We start from the raw sequence: 19967 nt of genomic DNA on the forward strand, positions 1-19967 counted from the left end.
GGAAAGAAAAGGTGTTGAAGGAAGCAAAAATACATGCAGAAAACCTTCTACATAATCTACAAATGCCACTTAACACCTTCCAGCAGCCAGAAGTAGTCGGCCTGTATAAGCAAATTCAGAGATAATTGACCTCAACACTATTCTGAGTGAGAGGAGAGAGATGGAGGGAAGCAGATAGAGACAGAAGTAGAGACTGTGTGAACTGCCATAGAGAGTAAGTGGGAGGTAGTGTTGTCACAGTGCATAATGGTGTTGCTATCATTATCACTGGCTAGAAGAACAAAAAATAGAGAACTGCTGTGTTTGTGTATTAGTGTGAAGGAGAGAAAGTCAGACTAAGTTCCTGGTCAAAAGAGCAATAAAGTTCACAGATCAAAAGAGCAACAAAAATGTGCGTGCGTGCGTGCGTGCGTGCGTGCGCGTGCATGTAAGAGAGGCTGTGAGGGTGTTTATTTCTGCAAGTGTGGAAACGATGTGGAGAAGGTTGCATGTGTTTGTGAGAGGGCACTGGGAAAAAATTCAAATCCCCCGGTCTGGGCAGAGTACAGTTTACAACTACAGTAAAACATAAAAAAACACAGTTTTATCACTGCCACTTATAAGCTGCTGTACAGCTGTGTTAAATGAGTGCACTTACATGTCTCTAAATATAGTTGTTCCATTTCTGACGGACTGAGACGAAGTCAGGGGTGGATTAATGCTCAATTTACTAGAGGGCTGTTGTAAGGCTTGCTGTGCATGATTTGTTTTTGATAATATTATTTTCTGCTCCAAATCTGGATGATGCTCAAAGCGGTTCCAGTTCAGGCGGCGTGATTGTCCATGTTTGCTCCAGTAAGATTATCAGGGACAACCACCTTTGCATACAGCCAATCCTGGACTTCCAGAGTAAGCATTTGCTGAGCTGAGAGCAGGGATAGGTTAGAAATCATCACAATGTCCATAGTTTATGGACATTTTTATTTTGTCAACAAAACCCATAAAAAAACACCAAAGTCAACAAGCCTCATTCCTCTGTGTCATAGACCTTTACATTCAGTTACATTCATTTTGCAGGCACTTATGTCTAAAGTGACTGAGAAAGTGCATTCCGCCCCTCTATACGGTAGGACGAAGAGCTAGATGTCATCAAAACGTGTATGAGCTAAATAGTTGTCGAAAAAACACAGCTTTTTCATTCCAACGAACATAGACACTTGTTTATTTTGAGTCAATGTCACATACACTATCCTGATGTACACCAAATGTGTATTAATCCACTTCTGAAAATAGTCCCCAACGAAATGCACTATTTTCTTCTGCGTTAGTGAAACTCAACTGTTTTAGAAAACTATTGAGCCTTTTTTTTTATGAAACTATATATTTGTGATTTTTTTTGTTTTCAGTAGGAAGAAATGGGTTTGGGGCTGAGATCCACAGGCCGTTTAGAAAGGTCAGAAGTGCGGAGAGATGGAGTAACACATTGTTGGTTTTGTGCTTTTCTTTGGAATTTGTTAAGAAAAGTATAGAAAAACACAAGCCTTGTCCTTTTAATGTTTGCTCACTGCAACTAATAGATGAGCAGTCTTGAAGCCAACACACACCGAGGGTGTGCTACAGCCGAGTGTCCCCCCCTTCAGATCTTTGCTGATCATCCCCGTCTGTCGCTTCCCTCATCTCTCTCCTTCTCATGCTAAATGGAAGCTGTGTGTTGCTGTGTTAGAAAGCTAGTCACATCCCTCTCACTCTTCTTTTTAGACCCTCACTCTCTTTTTCATTTCCCACCTCTACCTTTTCTCTCTGTCTATCCTTGACACTCTCTCTCTGTCTTTTTCCTCTCCCGCTCTGCTCCCTCCAGCCTTCGCTCTGTCCACGCCGACACTCTCGACTGAGTCTGCCGGAGCCACGGCCTTCAGAGCCTGACAAGAATTCAGTGCCTGTTTGTGTGTTTGTGCGCACGTGTATGTGTGTGTGTGTGTGTGTGTCTTCAAGCATGGATGAAATATGAGCTGTTAAATATGAATATGGGGTTATGTTCCGATGCCGTGTAGTCTCGTCACTCATGCATGGAGGAGTAGTAAAAAAAGGTCCATGCACATACACAGATGGCGATCAGTGTGTATGACAAGTAACTGTAGAGCTTCTATGGCATTATTCTGCATCACATTTGCTATCCATTTGTCTGTGATACTTGCCACACACACACACACACACACACACACACACACACACACACACACACACACACACACACACACACACACACACACACACACACACACACACACACACACACACACACACACACAGGCCCTGGATTCAGGCTTCACTGACTTTAAACCTTGCTCAGGCTGACAGTAATTTCTGCCTCCAAATTACATTCCAATGGCTTCATAAATCTGCTGCCTCCTCCTCTGCCTCTTTCTCTTCCCCCCCCCCGTCTTCCTGCCTCTGCTTCTCTATCTCCCCCTCTTCTCTGCCGTCCCCCCTCTCTTTCCTCTCTCCCTTTTACTCCAGCCTCACTTCATTTTTCCTGTATAAACCTCCACCCTTCTCCTTCCCTCTCCGCCTCTACTTCACCATCTCTCTTTCTCTCCTCCTTCTCCTATCACTTGTTTTCTCGTTTCCCCCACACTCCTCTCTGGCGCTCGCTCAGTAAATGAGAAACAGGGAGGCAGAGATGGGGAGGTTACGTGTGCGGGGTAGTTAAACACTCACCCACACATAAATCCATACAGATACATATGCACACCTACATACACACAGATGCGCACGCGCACACACACAGTCACTCACAGATGTGCTCACAAACAAATCTGTAAATACACACATACATGAGCACAGTCAAACATCATAAACAGCACATTACACTTTGATTGAAAGACAAGCATTTGTGCTGCCGTATATTTGCCGTGCCTCTAAATTGACTTGCAAACGTACCTGTGTACACACACACACACGTACGCACACACACACACACACACACACACAAACACAAACACAAAACACACACACCATGCATTTGCATGCATACACGTGTGCACACACACGGACGTTTTAATGAGAGTGTTCATTTTACAGATAGTGCCTCTAGGTGAAATAATTGCCAATGTTGGCCCCTGATGGCTGGTCCAAGTGTTCTCAGGCCAGTTGTCTTTATGGGCCATGGTGGGCCACGAACACACCCCTCATCTCCCTCACTGCTGCCTTAACTGCTGATCTGCTGCAGCCGACACACACACACGCAATGAAGACATGGGCATAATATGCATAAGCACGCAATGTAGACACCAACTTACGCATTAACACTAAACACACACATACAGACACATTGATGCAGAGGCCGGCAGAGAACAATAGGGCTGTCTGACAATGGGGCTCAGAGGAATTCTCTCCTCCATATTAATATTCAGAAGAGTGGACATAGAGAGTGTGTGTCTGCAGGGACGCATGCTCATCAACCTCGCTAACACTGGGGTTAGGCAGCCACATGATTACAAAGTACTCAGACTTTGGTCCCCAGCCCCAAAACTATTAATCCCTAGCTCCTACTTCCTATCTCCTTGCTCCCTACAGTGCACAGAGCGAGCACACTGCCAAGCAGCACAGCTGTCACTTTTCTTCGCTTTCCATTTCCCAAATTATTCTGAACCGCCTGATGGAGCGAAGGGTGGATGGAAATGCAGATTTTATATCGTCAATTTCCTGCTGCCACCCACTACAATGTTTCAAATTTGTGAAAGTGCAGCTACAAGGTCATCCAAAGGAGAATTTGCAAAATCAAAAGATAAAATTTTTCCTGGTATTTGTTTATGAAAACAGCAGAAACACCCAAGAATGCACTCTTTGTTTGTTTTTTTCTTTCACCAGAGGCGTTGTAGTCCTTCTTAGACTCATTCCCATAAATTCCTCTTGTATAACCTACTGTCAAATCAAAGATATATGCAAGTAAACACACCTGTAGTACCAGACTCTCCTCTCTATATCTCACATCCATCTGTAGATAATACAAGCTGACCTCTAATAACGCACATATAAATGCGCTGGCCATATTTCTGTACATATGTTACCTCCATCTGCAAATCTGTAAGAACATGAACAGCTTACAGCACGTATTTACACTGTATCTGGATCTGTACACTTTTATGTAACAGATGTGTTGCATAAAAACACATGCCGGTAAACTGGAGCCTTCAGTAGCCCTGAGCTCAGATGCATCATCTTTAAATGGTTATTCTTGTATTTTTCTCAATTTGTTCTTAATTTATTCAGCTGTTATCACCAGCCTTCTTTAGTGTACTGTCCCACAAAGCAAAGAAATAGATGCTAATATTTGATCGTTATAGTACAAAGCAAAGAGGAAAACAAAACAGCGAGAGCAATTGGACTGCACAGAAGCCACAGTGAAAGTCACATACTGCAGTGCTGTCATTGACTGGCTCACAAGAGCAGAGTGATTTCTGTCCCCGAGGAATGAGACGTTCCCTGTGTGCTCTCGGTTATGCAGAAAAAAAAACAAGTACACCAGAAAAGACGCACAGCAAACAGTCAGTCAGGAATGTTTTTGACCTCAATAGGTCCCCTGCCCAAAGTGTGGGAACTGCTCTCCTTATTATTGCTTCTGCTCCTCACTGGGGGGTGTGAAAGGTATGACAAAGTAGAAAGTAATAATAAGAAATAATTCGCAGGAATTGTTTTGCTGTGGAAAAAAATAACACAGTTATTCTCAGAAAAACGCTGAGATAATTTACACTTTATTACTGACTAACTAGCATGATTAAAGTATTTGCTCATTTTCTGCATCACCTTACTGTTTGACATCACTGTCAATAATGTGCCAGTGTGTCTAAATTACATTTTTCTTAATGTATTTATGTTACCAGAGTACAGTTACTCATTTGACTGTGGTTTTACTCTGTAAGGATACAAGACGTTTATAAAAGAAATTTCAAACATGCAGGGGAAAAATGTATGGACTGTGACCTGTGCACCTGTTGGCTGAAACACCTGAGATTTAATTACAGTACAATAAATTAACTTTAAAGTTTTCATTTTTTGAGAAAAGACACTCCATAATGTCTATTCTTGGGCTGCAACCATAGACTGTATAAAATATTGACATAGTCTCCGTGATGTCAACCACAGGTTTCTGATGAGCCAAAATGACAAATCTATTTTGGAGCCAACTGCAGTTTTTGGCACTTCTGCATTTCCTTCATTTTTCAGCCCCCGAGTTTGCTCCTTGGCTGCAACTAAGCAATTAATCAAGTGGGGAAAAAAATAAGGTAAAACGCCCATCAGTTTCCTAAAGTGGACGTTTGAATTGCTTGTTTTGTCCCACCAACCTAATATTAGAGACCTTATGCAACCTCACCTCATACTGTTTTTGACCCTTACACTGACCCACATGTACCACCCTAATTAAAAGTCAAGAGTTTTTCTATGCTGTCTGAATATGAATGTGAATGAGGGTGCTTCTAGGAAACTTGACTGTCACAATTTATAGATTTCTAATGAACACGCCACTCAAAGAGCATTCAAAACTCATTTTACAGCGAAAGACAGCTGGGTAAAGGTGTATCCATTCACTTTTAACAAGTTTGGTGTAATCTCTTATTCAGAAGTTGGATAAATGTTGGCATTTAATAAAGGGAGATTTTTTCCTTTGGAAAGTGGTGCTGTTGCTTCAACAATGTACTGAAACACAGTTATGACAAACAAGTTAGTACCTTTCTCTAACCTTCCTCAAACTGACATTTTTGTTTTCAGACAACTCTCTCCTGAATGACTAGTCTCTAGCTTTTCTCTCCTAACTCCCTGCTCTGATACATGCTCCCTAATGCTCCCGGTTTCCTCCATCTCTTCTTCCCCATCACACTCCCCCAAGCTAGGCTCTCTAAAATCCATCACAAAAAGTTTTAAGGACAGCTTCGACATTATACAGATCGAGCTTCACATATTGATGTCTAATGGGCAATGGCAGTGAGCTGTGGAAATGCAGCTGATGTTCAATATTCACATCTTGTCCAATGCAGGCAGACATTTTGCCTGCGGTAGGCAAAGATTAGTAGAGTGTAAGGGTAGTTTTGGACCAGACACTGCAACCAATTAAAGGGACCTGTTTTAAAATGACAGTTGCTGTCATTAAAGGTTACATCTGGTTTTAATACATGACTGATGACGTCCAATTAAGTCTTCATTTGAATTATGATTGGACTTCGAAGCCACTTAAAAGTCTTGCACTCCAAAATATAAAATGGAAAAAAATACAAAGTATTGGACATCAATGGATGAAAAAAAAAAGGATATAGCATTTTATAATGTTAATATACAGCACCAAACATAAAGCTCTGTATACATCTAGACTGTCCTTGAACAGACCATTATCTCATTTCTCCTTAAATGCCAATCACAAAGTCGATGCATTTTGCAAACAGTCTATTTAGCATTCTCTCCCATCTCGAGCCGTTTTCATTACGCATGTTAGCCACACTCTGCACATATAAATCAGTTTACTATGCCACAAACTGGATCAGTCTGGAGCTGTTTTCTAAAAAGGACAATTTATCTCACCACACACTGCTCAACTTCATCCCAAACCAGCTACCTAAGTACCCCACTAAACTGCACAATCAATTAAACACATGCCTTTCCATTTGTGGAACCAGCTAAAACACCAATCCTAAAATAGAAACACATACATTCATCCTGAGGTTAGGATGTATGGCGCAAAATTATGGATGATTTTAAATACCCTTCAAGGATACATACTGTACACGCACATGACATTAGGCTGTTGACCAACTTATTCTCAGCTGCAGCATGTGCCCTTTAAAATGAAAATGAGGACGGCTTTATTTGTCTCTATTTGTGTTTAAGCAAACTGCATGATAATTTCCCAGTTGGCTATGTAGTCTACTTACTCTGGGATGAAGTGAACAGGCGAATGTGAGCAGCGGAGCAGTTAATGGCCTTGATGAATCTGTCTCTGTACACTCAGTATGCCTGATGAAAACCTTATATTTCTAAAGCCAGTGTTCACTGGGGGGTTTGATTCTGCACACAAGATACAGGCACTTAACGCGTGGCTGTTAATGAAAGCTCAAAAGCTTTGTGCAAAGAATTAAAAAAACAGATATAAAACATGGAGTTACCTTAATGGGAGATTTGTGTCCGTTGGGAGCTTGGTGTTGCGCATATGCAGCGTTGACCTTGAGGAAGTATTTTCACGAGGTACTTAATTTTAAAAGGTATAACCGTTCTGATGGGGATAATTATTTAGCCTCTACCTTTTAGTATTCCATATTGTACCAATGTTGAAATCCAAAATTACATCTTGGTGTCACTTAAAGACAGCTGGTATAAAAAAAAATAAAAAATGAAGGAGAGAATTTCATTTATGCAGCCTTGTAAAGGTGCCTTCATATTTTTTTATTTTAGCAATAAAGATATGTAAGCTACTGTGCCAATATTTGCATATTGTGCAGTAGAGTAAACAAATAGAAATTTTAAGGTAATCAGCATGACATATGATTACTGAACTATTCAGCCAATATTGTATTTCTAACCATTGAACCCCTAGAATTTGGGTTCACTTAATAGTAAAAGCTAGTTAAAGGACACAAAACTGACGATTGTTGTGCACCTTGTACCTCTAATTCCCTGCATCTCGGAATTAATTTCTAATACTCCACTTGTCTGCTGTCTCCTCTCAGGGTGGTGCTCACTAACACTGAGCCAGCTGTCCTGCTGAAGCAAACACCAGTGAAGTCTACCTTGAGGATACTAGACGGTGGTCCATTTCTGCTAACCTGTGGGGGAACTTTTCACACTGAGCCACGTGACAACGCCGCTCAGAGCGGACTACATACAGTACACACTCATCGGGCCTTGCTGTTTCTGAAGAGCATCTGTGTGAACTGAAAAGGAAGCGATTAAACATTAGAGAGTGAGGCGGAAACTGAGAGGAGAAAGAAGCATCTGAACCTAACTCTTACAGCCTGTATTCTGCACCGGGCCAAACTGTCCATCACAGCCTCAAACATACTCATTACCATCACTGAACTGTGAAATGTATGTTGTTATAATCGTTATAATACAACTAATAATTGTAAGGACTCTTTGCTTGATTTTTTTGAGCCTTGGAAATCCCACTTATTCTCTTCTTGCTGCTCATTAATTAAAACCATTACCTGGTTATTCAAAGCAAGCGTAGCACGGCACTATTACTATTTTTGCATGACCCACTGCGTATCCATTAGTATCCAGGATTGCTTTTGACTTCGAAGAAGGACCCTTGAGCCCTCAACCATCTTCTGACTATCTGCCCAACTGTAGCATTTTGGTGTGGTGTGGTGGTTTCAGAATTAGACCTCTGGACGCTCGATGAAGATGACTTGAGTTGGCAGGCCTAAAAGCCCCTTACCCCAGAGAGATAAAGAGAGAGCGCTTGGCAGTAGGACACACACAACACACAAATGTGGGTGCCGAAGCGGCTTTGAGCCATGCTGGTGTTGCTACTCGTGGAGCCCTGGAGTACAGGCTATCATCATCCCTATCATCATTCACCCAAGCTGAGGAAGATTCAACGGCCCAGAGGAGCGAGGCTACACTTGTGAACGATTCAAAGACTGGGAAACTGCGCTAACACACAGAGATCCACAGCTACATCCGTAATAACAAATACAGACACACTAATACTCCTCTCCACAAATCTTTGATACAGGAAAAACAAAGCTGCGGCGGACGTGAAAGGCACAGAGACTGAGCAGGTTAGCAAGCCCTCTGCAATCACACCCTGGGTCGATCAGACCTTACACAGACACTTTCTTCCTGCGTTCACCGCAATGAAGAACACCACACTTACATCTTGCTTTCAGCTACATGATAGTACAAAAACACAAACACACACTGGCTCTGTGCTCACACAAAGGCTTTTATTTCAGAACATGATTGAAATATTGGGGTGGGGAGTGGAGGAAGCAGCTGAGGTCGAGAGGGAGTGAAAAAGAGAAGGTGGGGGAAAATAAGAGGTGGGGGTCTGCTGCATCTAAATGGAAAAGAAACTAAGTCGCCATGAGGGAGAAGGGAGAGAGGAGGTCTGGGCAGGAGGACTGAACCAGACCTGATTGATCCAATCTCATGTGTGTAGGAATCAACAGACGACTGGAGAGGAATCTATAAAAGAGGATTAGAAAGAGAAAAAGAGACATGGGGAGGAGAGGAGGAGGGTGACTGCACGGACACTTCTGTAAACAAACCTGAGAGTGGATATAATGAAAGATTGTGAAGGGGAGGAGGAGGAGGTGGTGGTGGTGGTGGGCGGATGGGAGAGGCCTAAAAGATAAAGATGCAGAGAGAGTAGAGTGCCATAAGGGAGAGCGACAGTTGGAGAGAGTGAAAGAACGAGGCAGGGAGGGGAGAAGACAGAAAATCTAAGGATCATTAAGAGGAAGTGCCGATAGGACACCTTGGCATGTAGGCAAAAACACACATAGGTTTGTGCCAAGAGGATATTTATGAAAGGGAAGCGGGGATAGTGCGGCACCGAAGCATATGCTAGTTGATATTCATAGAGCATTCCCAATATGGTCTCAGCTCCTACCTTGACACTACCTCTTGTGTGCATGTGTTCCTCTCCCTTACTTTCTCTGTCTTCCAAATGCTGGTAATGCTTGAAAATAGTGTAGTTTCAGCTAAAAAATACCATTAAATAAGAGAAAAATAAAGCATGGTTCCATGCCTTACATATCAAATACTCCCTGTGTCGAGTTGAGACAGGAGCTGGTTGTTATTGTTGCAGATCTCTTTCACACACACACACACACACACACATAAAAAAAAAAAAAAAGCATGAACAGGTACACAAATGCAGCTATTTTTTACACATCTCTTACAGAAAAAACAATATCCAACCATTCTTCTTTTTGCTGTAAACTCAGCTGATACTAACTTGAGTCTTCACTGCCAGGAACTCATTTCCCCTCTCCTCCACTGACTGACTGTCCAACTCTCCATCTGTCTTCTCGCCTCAATCCAACCCCCTCCTTCCTCCCCCCTCCCTCCATCTCTTCTATTGTTGCCATCTCTTGTTTGCTTTGCATGGATTTTGACTGCAGCCAAGGGGTAATTTTGCATCTAGCACTGAGTTCACATATGAACACACAAACATGCACATGCGTGCGTGCACAAAAAAAGGGGGACGGACGGACGGACTTGCCTTTAGAGGATTTGTTTATCAAATGTGCTGTCAAATCATGTCAGGCATTTCACGTCAGGGCACATTTTCCAGCCCCAGGCTACCCAAAAGAAAGAATTCAAACAAGAGTACGCCACAATGTAATTTCCACAATTTTCACCACTGTATATTATTTATATTCTATAAATAGTGTGCTGTGAATGTAAGTGCACGAAGATCATTTTATCTGAATTGTAAATTCATGTTATTGATGTTGGTGTCAAGGATTCGCTAGGAGACAAGCCATAAAACATAGGCCGAGGAACGTATTAATGTTGCAGAAAAATGCTTCCCTGTAAAACATCTCGCTAAAACATTTCTGGGGATTTCAAGACCACTTTCCTGAATAATTTATAGAAATTTCACGAACAATAACAACCAAGAGAAAACATGCATTATACATGTCAGCTTGTACTGAGACTCTGTTCTGTATGTGAAGGCTATGTGTTCAGTATGTTTACCTATTTGTGTGTGCATTTCTCAGTGTGTTTTGGTCATAAACTAAGCAGTTGCCCTGTGTTTCGGAATATACAGTCAGGAACCTGTAGAATTCAGCTTTTCTATTTCTTTATTTACATGTATTCTCTTTGAAATTCCATCGGAGGGTCAGATATATTGCAGTCACAACAAGTTTGCCACTGCTGGTGTCTTCAAAGCAATCAACAGCACTTTGGGCAATTAATTGGATGTCCTTCTCCCCAATCTCTCGTCCATTTTAGTTTCATGTCACTTACTCCATTTCAGTTAATCTCTCTCTTCCTCCCTTATTTTCCCTCCTTGCAACTGTGACTGTCCAATTTTCTCCATCTTTGTCATCCTTTCGCTTTCTCTGATTCTGGTAATCTTCCTCACCCGCTCACTCCACCATTCATCGCACTCTATGCCTCTAAATGTCCAGTTTTCTTGTGCTTGGTCGCTTTGACCCATATAATACTGGACAGCTCATACAAAGTACTGTATGTCTGACTATTCAATCCCCAAATTGTCTTCACTTTAGATTTTTTTTAAACTTTACTTTTAACAGCAGGTAGGAAATAGAGCAGATAAGTAAAGCAATTTTACAGAAAGAGGTTAACTTTGTGGTTTGTCCTGCACTATCTTCGTCTAAAACTTGTCCTTTTGCCAACAACTCTTCCTACTTTCTCTTTTGAATGTAATAAAATACTTTAATATTAGAATCAGTGAGTTACAGCCTTGTTTTAATCCAGTTTCCTATTCTTCTCTTTCAAATCAGGAGCTGTGCACCAACATGGCAGCTGAGAGTCTTGCTGAGCTTCGTGATTGGCTCTTTCTGCTCCTCCTGTGCCTCACCTTATTGGCTGAGGTGCTAGAACTGGCGGCAGCGGCAATTGCCATGGAGACGGGCGAGGGAGATGAGGGCATTGTTTGTCCCTCAGTGTGCCGCTGTGATGAGGGTTTTGTCTACTGCAATGACCGTGGCCTCAGTATAATTCCTCCACTACCATTAATGGCTGCCATCCTCTACTTGCAGAGCAACCGGCTGAGTAACGCTGGCCTGCCTCCCTCACTGGAACGCAGCACTTCCATACGAGTGATTTACCTGTATGCCAACCAGTTGGATGAATTCCCTTTACACCTCCCGCCTTCTTTACGGGAGCTCCATTTGCAGGATAATAATATACGAACGTTACCGAGATCAGCTCTGGCCAAGTTACCATTACTAGAACGTTTGCACCTGGATGATAACTCTATATCCACAGTTAGCATCCAGGAGCGAGCTTTTTCTGGGACTCCACGACTACGACTGCTGTTTCTGTCTCGGAACCACCTGTCAAGCATCCCTGCAGGCTTGCCAGCGTCCTTGGAAGAGTTGCGACTGGACGACAACAGAATCAGCACCATCCCCACTCATGCCTTCCGTGGGCTCTCTTCCCTGCGACGCTTGGTCCTGGATGGGAACCTGTTGGCCAACACACGCATTGCAGATGACACCTTTTCCCGTCTCTCCAACCTGACTGAGCTGTCACTGGTCAGGAATGCCCTACAGTCTCCGCCAGTCTACCTACCTTCGGCTCACCTCGTGCGACTCCATTTGCAAGACAACGGAATGACTCACATACCACGGGGGGCGCTGGAAGGAATGCGGCGGCTACAGAGGCTGGACCTGTCAGGAAACAATCTGACCACTCTCCCACGAGGACTTCTAAAAGACACAGAAAGCCTGGAGCTGCTGCTGCTGCGAGGAAACCCCTGGTACTGTGGCTGCAACCTTCGCTGGCTCCACGCATGGCTGCACAGCCGGGGGGCAGCAGTGACAGTCAGGGGTCTGACCTGTCAGGGGCCCGAGCCTGTAAGGGGCCAGGCCCTCAGAGAACTAACCTCCCTGATGGAGCAGTGTGAAGGCCCCCCTGCTGGTCCCAGTACTGGAATGGGGGTCAACCCAGCAGAAAAAGATGGAGGAGGTGAAGATAGTGTTGGAGGGGGCCAAGCAGTGGATTCAGTCCCCCATGGCAGCAGCACAACTACCTCTCTACTAGTCCCCACACAAGGTTCCCTCTTCACCCTGCGAGCCAAGTGGCCAGGCCTTGTTATGCCTCTGCCTCCCGGTGAAGGAGGACAAGTATCTGGAGAGGCACTGGAGCTGTCTGTAAAACCTCTCTCTTCGGACAGTGTATTGGTGAGTTGGCTGTGCCCACAGCCAGCACCTTCCTTCCGCCTGTCGTGGCTGAGGTTGGGTAGCAGTGCAGCTCTTGGTTCCATAACAGAGACTCTGGTACCTGGAGAGAGGAGGCAGTACCTCCTTACTCAGCTTACCCCACGCTCCCATTACCTCATCTGTCTACTGCCACTACGACAGGAATCTTCCTTTGGAGGTTCCAGCATGGGTTTATCACGAGTTGGCAGCATGGACACAGACAGTAAAGAAACGTCCCCGGCCTGCGCTCAGATAGAGACTGGAGAGGCTCTTGTCAGCACAGGAGGGGAGGGGTCAGACAAAGACGGACAGGACTCAGAGCTAACAGTTCTGCCGTTGGCTGGGATCATAGGGGGGGCTACAGCATTAGTAAGCCTGCTGTTAATCTTTGGCATCTTCTGCTGGTACGGACAGAGAGCAGGTTATGTGTCCGGGGACTCATACAGCAGGGGCCGGGGTGGAAAACCTTACGATGACTATGTAGAGTCAGGCACCAAGAAAGACACTTCCATCTTAGAGATCAGGGCCCCTCCTGCAGGGTTTCAGATGACAGCTATGGCCCATCAGCCACTGCAGCCTAAGCTTGAGGATGTCACCTACATCCACACCATTTTCCCCTCTTCTTCGTCTTCGTCCCAAGCTAACGGGACCTACCGGAGCAGCCACGGAGCCGGCAGCCTGAATGGCACCATCCTCAGCCAAACCAGCCACCATCATGTCACTTATGGTACCAACCGTGGCTACAGAGAGGGTGGCATCCCCGACATAGATTATGCCTACACGTGATAATACAGGGACACACTCCCTGAGCCACGATTGCCAGGCGCCATTTCTATGATGACGACCTCTTGGCTGGTGGCCATTTTGTCCTTGGTTTCCAAAGTACCCTCTGTGCCTCTGCTGGTTCAATTCTGATTGGTTTGCTAAGTAGAAAAGACTGATTTCAGCTATGTTGATTGGACATTGCTATTAAGTGAAAGAAGTAACAGTCCTACTATATTCTACTACTGTATACTACATTATACAGTAGGTCCTTCTTTCAGCGCAACTTATAGTTATAAATGGTTACGTTTTCTCTTTTGGATATCTCAGTGTCTTTCAAACCTACTGTTCTCAGCTCATAATAATACACAGTAACTTATTTGAGGTTGATATACTAGGCTTAGCTGATTTAGCAGGATATATATTTATAATATGAGGAAAAGGCACTTGATGTGTATAGAGATAGCTCTCATATCTTCCTACCAACTATAAGCTCTGTGCTGTATAGATAAAAGGGATGACATCAATGGATAAATCAATGGTTGTTATAACCTACAGATGACAATGCATCATGGATGACATGAAAAGATGTGTTCCTAGCCCCCTCCTTTTACTCCCCTCCTTTTTAATTTTTCCTCTTTTCCGCCCCTTTTTTTTGCTGAGGCTCTTTCCTTTTATTTCTCTCGTGTCTATTGTGGTGCCGTGAGCAGAGGACGACTTTGTTCTCGCCAAGGGAGCTGACAGCAGTGATAACAGTTCTGACAGAGACGGGAGACACAAACCACAGCATGGGGAGACTAATGAGAGGGAGAGAGACCGAGAGAGAGAGAGTGTGTGTGTGTGTGGGAGTGATGGATGGATGGATACAAAATAAGACAAGGAGAGAGAGAGGGGTGCTGTTTTGGGCATGGAGGCACTGACAGAGGTGTGTTGGCTTAAGGCAAGAGCGAAATGAGAGAAAAAAAGGAGATAAGTGAAAAAAGGGCGTGTGACAAATGCCGCGGCAGGAGGTAAAAAAGCAGACAAAAGGAAAAGAAGATGGGGGATCAAGAAGGGTGCGGTCGGGGTAAAGAAGAGGGGCGACAACTGGAATAGTTTGACATTATCAACCAAAAAAGTTTTACCCAGAGTGTATCCACTACTGCACTCAGAAGATAACACATCCTTTAAGGACTGACGTTTTCAGTTGCCTGTGATCAATATTTTTTGGGTAGGTTCCACATTATTTGTCATGTATCGTCATCATAACACAGACCCATTTACATTTAAGAGGAGAAGGCATTGCAAGACAATCGGAGAAAAACGATTGCCAAGAACACAGGACAAATGAGTAGCTTCTGAAGAACAGCTATTAAAAATCTCTCCCTCAGAATTAAGAAAAAGTACTGCATGTACCCAATTTCTAATGTGGTCTGGTCTCCTTATTAAATTATCTTTGCAAATGAAGTGAAGAAACCTAATCATACATCTTATAATAGTAACCCTCATTCTAATTGAGTTTTAGCAGCTAATCATTTTTTTGGTGGAAATCAGAACTACTTTGGCCTAAATACTCGTTGCTAAAATTCACTCATAACAATCTATCTTTTCAATTTCATTCAAAAAGTTTTAATTTGTATTTAAAGTTCAAAATACAAGACAGTAAGAGTGGGCAATATGGACAAAACCATCTATCATAGTATATGTATACAATATATATATTGTGATATTTATATGTATTGGGACATAGAACTTGGGATGTATTGATTGGAAAACTAATTATAGAGCCAATTACCAAATTATAGTACAAATGAAATTTCAATATTGCCATAAAGTAGTTACGCTTTCTTTTTTTTATCTGTAACAGAATGACCGTATACAACCAGAGATATTAAAGTGAGAGCTCTCAGAAAACTGAAAGATTAGTCTATTACTTCGATCTACAGAAAATTAATCTACAACTATTTTTGATAAATTACATTCATAAGTCCTTTTCTGAGCAAAAATGCTAATAAAAAAAATCCTTTTTTCAGCTTCCCAATTGTGAGTATTTGTCTTATGTGATAGTAAAGTGAAAATCTTTATGATTGGACTGTTAGTTGGATGAAACACACAACAGCTTATACACCAGACGATTAACCAATTAATTGAAAGATACAGATTAATCACACAGCCACACAGAATGGTATTCTCACAGTATCTGTCATCATATTTCCCCACCCTACAAGAGGGCATTTGAATTTGGAGTCATTTAAGTTGAAGGCAAAGTTAGTCAAAAATATTACTTTAAAACAGCTGAAATTTCAAACTTGATATGAAGCATTGTTTTAGGAAAAGTTCATTAGTTGACTCAGGTCGTCCAGTTTTATAGGTCGTAGTACAGTATAGATAGTTCTGTGACCAGGGATCACAGCCGGACCGCTACACTGTGCATCTCAACAGAAAAACAAACCTAATACGCACCGCATGAAAAAGGAACCTGTTTTCTGACTGCCTCTCAATGACCCCACTAATATTATTTAAGGGAGGAGGAACTTCAAAGGAAAACGCTAACAAACAGCCAGAGATCAAAACAGGAAGAGGAGAGGGTATAGAGGGAAAATAGAGGGAAGGATGGGGATGAGTGATATATATATAGAGCCTGTAAGTGTTCCATTCTTACTTTAAGTAGCTCTCTTTCTCTTTTCCAACCTGTGTTACTGTGTATCAGTAATATTGGATGAGTTTTGGTGTGTTTTTTTGTTTTTTTTGCTGCATTTGTTTTTGTTTTTTAAGAGCACTGAAGCTTCCTTTCATTCTGTGCAGAAATCCTTTTTCCTTTAAAAATGTCACCTTCAGATGTGATAATGAAAACACTCTTATGTATAAACATAAAAATGGGTGCAAAATGCTATTCCATTCATTGGTCGTCTTTTTTTCTACACAGATGTAATAAAGACTTCTAAAAGGAAAAGTAGGTGCACAAGTTCTCTTTGTGCGGTGTGTGTGTGTGTGTGTGTGTGTGTGTGTGGTTCATTAAATCTGAAACAAAGGCTGGAGATTTCAAATAATGCACTGGGATGGCTTAAAAAAATATAAATCAATGGGAAGCTCAAGATTATTAAAATGATTTATGACGAGACAGAGTGGACCTCGTTAAATCACACACACTGGATGAATACATCAGCTGCTCCAATTCAATTTGGAAGAATCTGCCAGCAGACGCATGTTTTTATCCCGAGTTGGTTACATGTTAGCCTGCGTTGTATGTTTCACCAAGCGACATACATGAGAAACTGTATTTGTGTGTGTGTGTGTGTGTGTGTGTGTGTTGTGTGTGTGTGTGTGTGTGTGTGTGTCCTGAAGACATGCCTCTCATTCTAAGTGAGTGCTAATACTTGTGTAAGCATGGATCAATAAAACGAACGGGGGAGTGTATAAGTGTCCATCTTAGAGTGACTGCCTGTGTTGGGTGTTGGTGAAGGAGAGAGTCAGAAGAAAAGTACTTTATGTAGATAGAAATGGGTTGGTGTACACTACAGTGTGTCTGTGTCTGAGAGGGAGATAAAAACATACTTCGTATGAATGTTTATCTGAAGGATTCGTGATTATACGTGTGTGCGCCAACGGGTACTGTAAATGTGATGCAGCTGTATCTCCATGTTGTGCTCTTTACAACAATGCCCAGAGTTCTTATCCGTCATTATAGAGACCTTTCACTTTTGCAGTCTATTATCTAGCGTCGCGCCCTCCAGCTTAATTATTGTAACTCACATTACACCCAACAAAAAGATGTATACTCAGAGACTTGAGCAGACTCGAGACTAAAATGTACCATTGCACTGCAACAAATGGAATCAAAGTGGATTTTTCAGATATGCCTCCCCTGTGTTAATAGAGTAGTAAAACATGTTCAAGATATGGAACACATTCTACATGGATTGTGCATTCAAGCACAACAGTCTCTTCAGTCTCAATGCCTTGCCTTAATTCAGTGTATTTCTGAGTACTTTGCCTCTATTTCATCAACAAATGAGCTCAACTCACCGATTTGCAATAAAATGGTCAGTTGCATTTTAAAATCCGAGCTCAGTGTTTTCTTCAGCACAGGGTTGTTAAGAGTGATGTAAAGCTGCATAGCACGATAAAGTGGCTTCCAGGATTTGCATCCATAATAAGCTGCTTTGGCAAAAGGTCAATGTATTCCTGTAAATGCATGCATTTAAGGAAATGTATGTATGCATGCATATATATACATTCTAGCTATGCACAACAGAACAGAATCATTTCCACGCCACAATCTTTTTTTTGGATACAAATATCCCTACAAGTACCAGGTATCATTTACTGAAACTGAAAATCAAACAGTGTGGACTGTTTCCTTTCAGACTGCAGATTAAACTCACAGCAGTCAAGGGAACAGTGGAGAAAGACAGAAAACAGATACATTATACGGACATGAGAGTGGACATGGGCGTACTATAAACATCAACACACGTACGTGCTGTCAAAAGGTCCATATATGAAACACACAAACAAATGCACAAACAGCATTGCTAAACTTGAAACAATATTTCACAGATTTACAAACCTTGAACCCAAAATCCACACCTTAGCTGTAAATCCAGCTGAGGACACACGTGAATTTTAAATCACTCCTAAAAGTCGTCGTTGATGGACATAAACCTGTACACCTTTTCGAGTGACAGGGGACTGGTGGTCCCAATGCACCACGACGGAGCTGCATAACTAACACTGACACGTTTCTCTTCACACATTGCAAGAAACCAGTGAAATACCTCAGAGGTATGAACTAATCTAACAACAACAAAACATTAAGCTGTGGTGGTCTGGGTTCCTCTGTAGCGATGGATGGAGAGGAAATCACTGGAATAAACAAGGCAAAGAACCAAAGACAGCCTCCGGGGGATTCTAACAACACCAACTGTATGAATTAGGGCAGTCTATCAGAGGGAGAGCCACTTGAGTGCCACTGCAAGAAGCCTCTAGGTGAGATGGAAGAAAAACAAAGCTTCTGCCATAACCATGCTTAAAGCATGTACAAAAAGATAATCAAATAAAAATTTAAATTTCCCAGCTTCATGTGTTTTTTTTAATTTAGCCTAATTATCCGGCCTGTATACCACTCGATTTTTTTGTAAACTTGCTGTTAGAAAAAAGAGCATTTGAAATAAAAAAAAAATTTAAACAAAAATTAAAAGCATTTATAACCTCAAGTCGTCTTTGCCTCATTATCTGTCCGAGACTGACATTAAGTGAATAGTTGATTGTTTCCTTTTCTTCACATCAGGCATTCAGTTTCATATCCTGCCTACACGAGGAAACTGAAGAGAAGCAACTCTGGCTGAGGAGCGCTTCAGGCACTGGGCTCCTGCTGGATGGGGTCCTCCAGAGCTCTCAGCCTTCACTCATGGTCGGCTTACTGCCCACCTCTCCGGGGCTCTACACTCTGGACTGCACTGAGACCTCAGCACTTGTAGTTATGGCAACTTGTGATTTCTCTGGAGCACTGACTCCTAGCCGTTCTTTAGCAGAGGCAGACATATCGCAGCCAAAAAAATTCATGAATTCCAGGAGCACAGTAAATTCTTCATTACTTGGTTGAAAATGCTACAGAGTGGACTGTGATCATACCAGAGGTCCAGCACACACACAATGTGCAAGGCTGCACAATTTAATGATGAAAATTATATTTAAAAAAAATCAACAAAAATTATACAAAATAATGGAATATCTATACAACCGGTTATCTACTGCAACCAGCCCCTTGATTGGGATCCGCTCCCAAAAGATGGGTTCTTCTTTGGCCCATGCTACACCCTTCATAGTTTCATAAAAATCGGGTCAGTAGTTTTTCTGTTATCCTGCTGACAAACAGACAAACAAGCAAACATACAGACAAACCGAATCGTAAACATAACCTCCTTGGCGGAAGTAATAATGTAGGAGCTACATTATTTTCTTCTCTATCAAACTCATAACACTTGGACGGCGACAAACAATTAAAGATAAAGCAGGTGATATTTGTCAATACATCCCATTGAAAGACCAAATCCAACACTTAATGTGAGCTACTAACAAGTCTGATATATATTATTTCTTTGTGCCATAGACCACCATTGTTGTCCAAAAACTGTAAAAAACAAAACAACAAAAAAATAAATCAGGGGTTAAGGTGCCAACCATGAATGGGCAACGTTCCTGGTCCGACACAAATACTGAGAACGAAAAGAAAAAAGAATAATCTGTTGGAAGATGTTAGGTTATTGGAGACATATCATATCAACGAATAGGTCAGCTGGTAAAGAAAGAACTTGAAGTAGAAAAATGCAGAAAATACTGTATGTTTGAGGT

The 19967-nt window shown here is 42.3% G+C and overlaps 2 protein-coding genes across 5 annotated transcripts in view; one reads left to right on the plus strand and one right to left on the minus strand.

The window, feature by feature from the left end:
* flrt1b (fibronectin leucine rich transmembrane protein 1b) overlaps window positions 1–14475 on the plus strand; it is a 32661-nt gene extending 18186 nt beyond the window's left edge. For both annotated transcript variants that reach the window (XM_039812863.1, XM_039812861.1), the window contains exons 2-3: window positions 7695–8750; window positions 11451–14475. In XM_039812863.1, the coding sequence (XP_039668797.1) occupies window positions 11466–13658 (2193 nt within the window). In that variant the 5' untranslated portion in view covers window positions 7695–8750; window positions 11451–11465 and the 3' untranslated portion in view covers window positions 13659–14475. The remainder of the gene's footprint in view (window positions 1–7694; window positions 8751–11450) is intronic.
* The window catches only part of macrod1 (mono-ADP ribosylhydrolase 1), a 103929-nt gene that overhangs the window by 66794 nt on the left and 17168 nt on the right, over window positions 1–19967 (minus strand). The window lies entirely within an intron of this gene.

The sequence above is a fragment of the Perca fluviatilis genome, chromosome 10 (assembly GCF_010015445.1).
Source record: "Perca fluviatilis chromosome 10, GENO_Pfluv_1.0, whole genome shotgun sequence".
In the NCBI taxonomy this organism is placed as follows: Eukaryota; Metazoa; Chordata; class Actinopteri; order Perciformes; family Percidae; genus Perca; species Perca fluviatilis.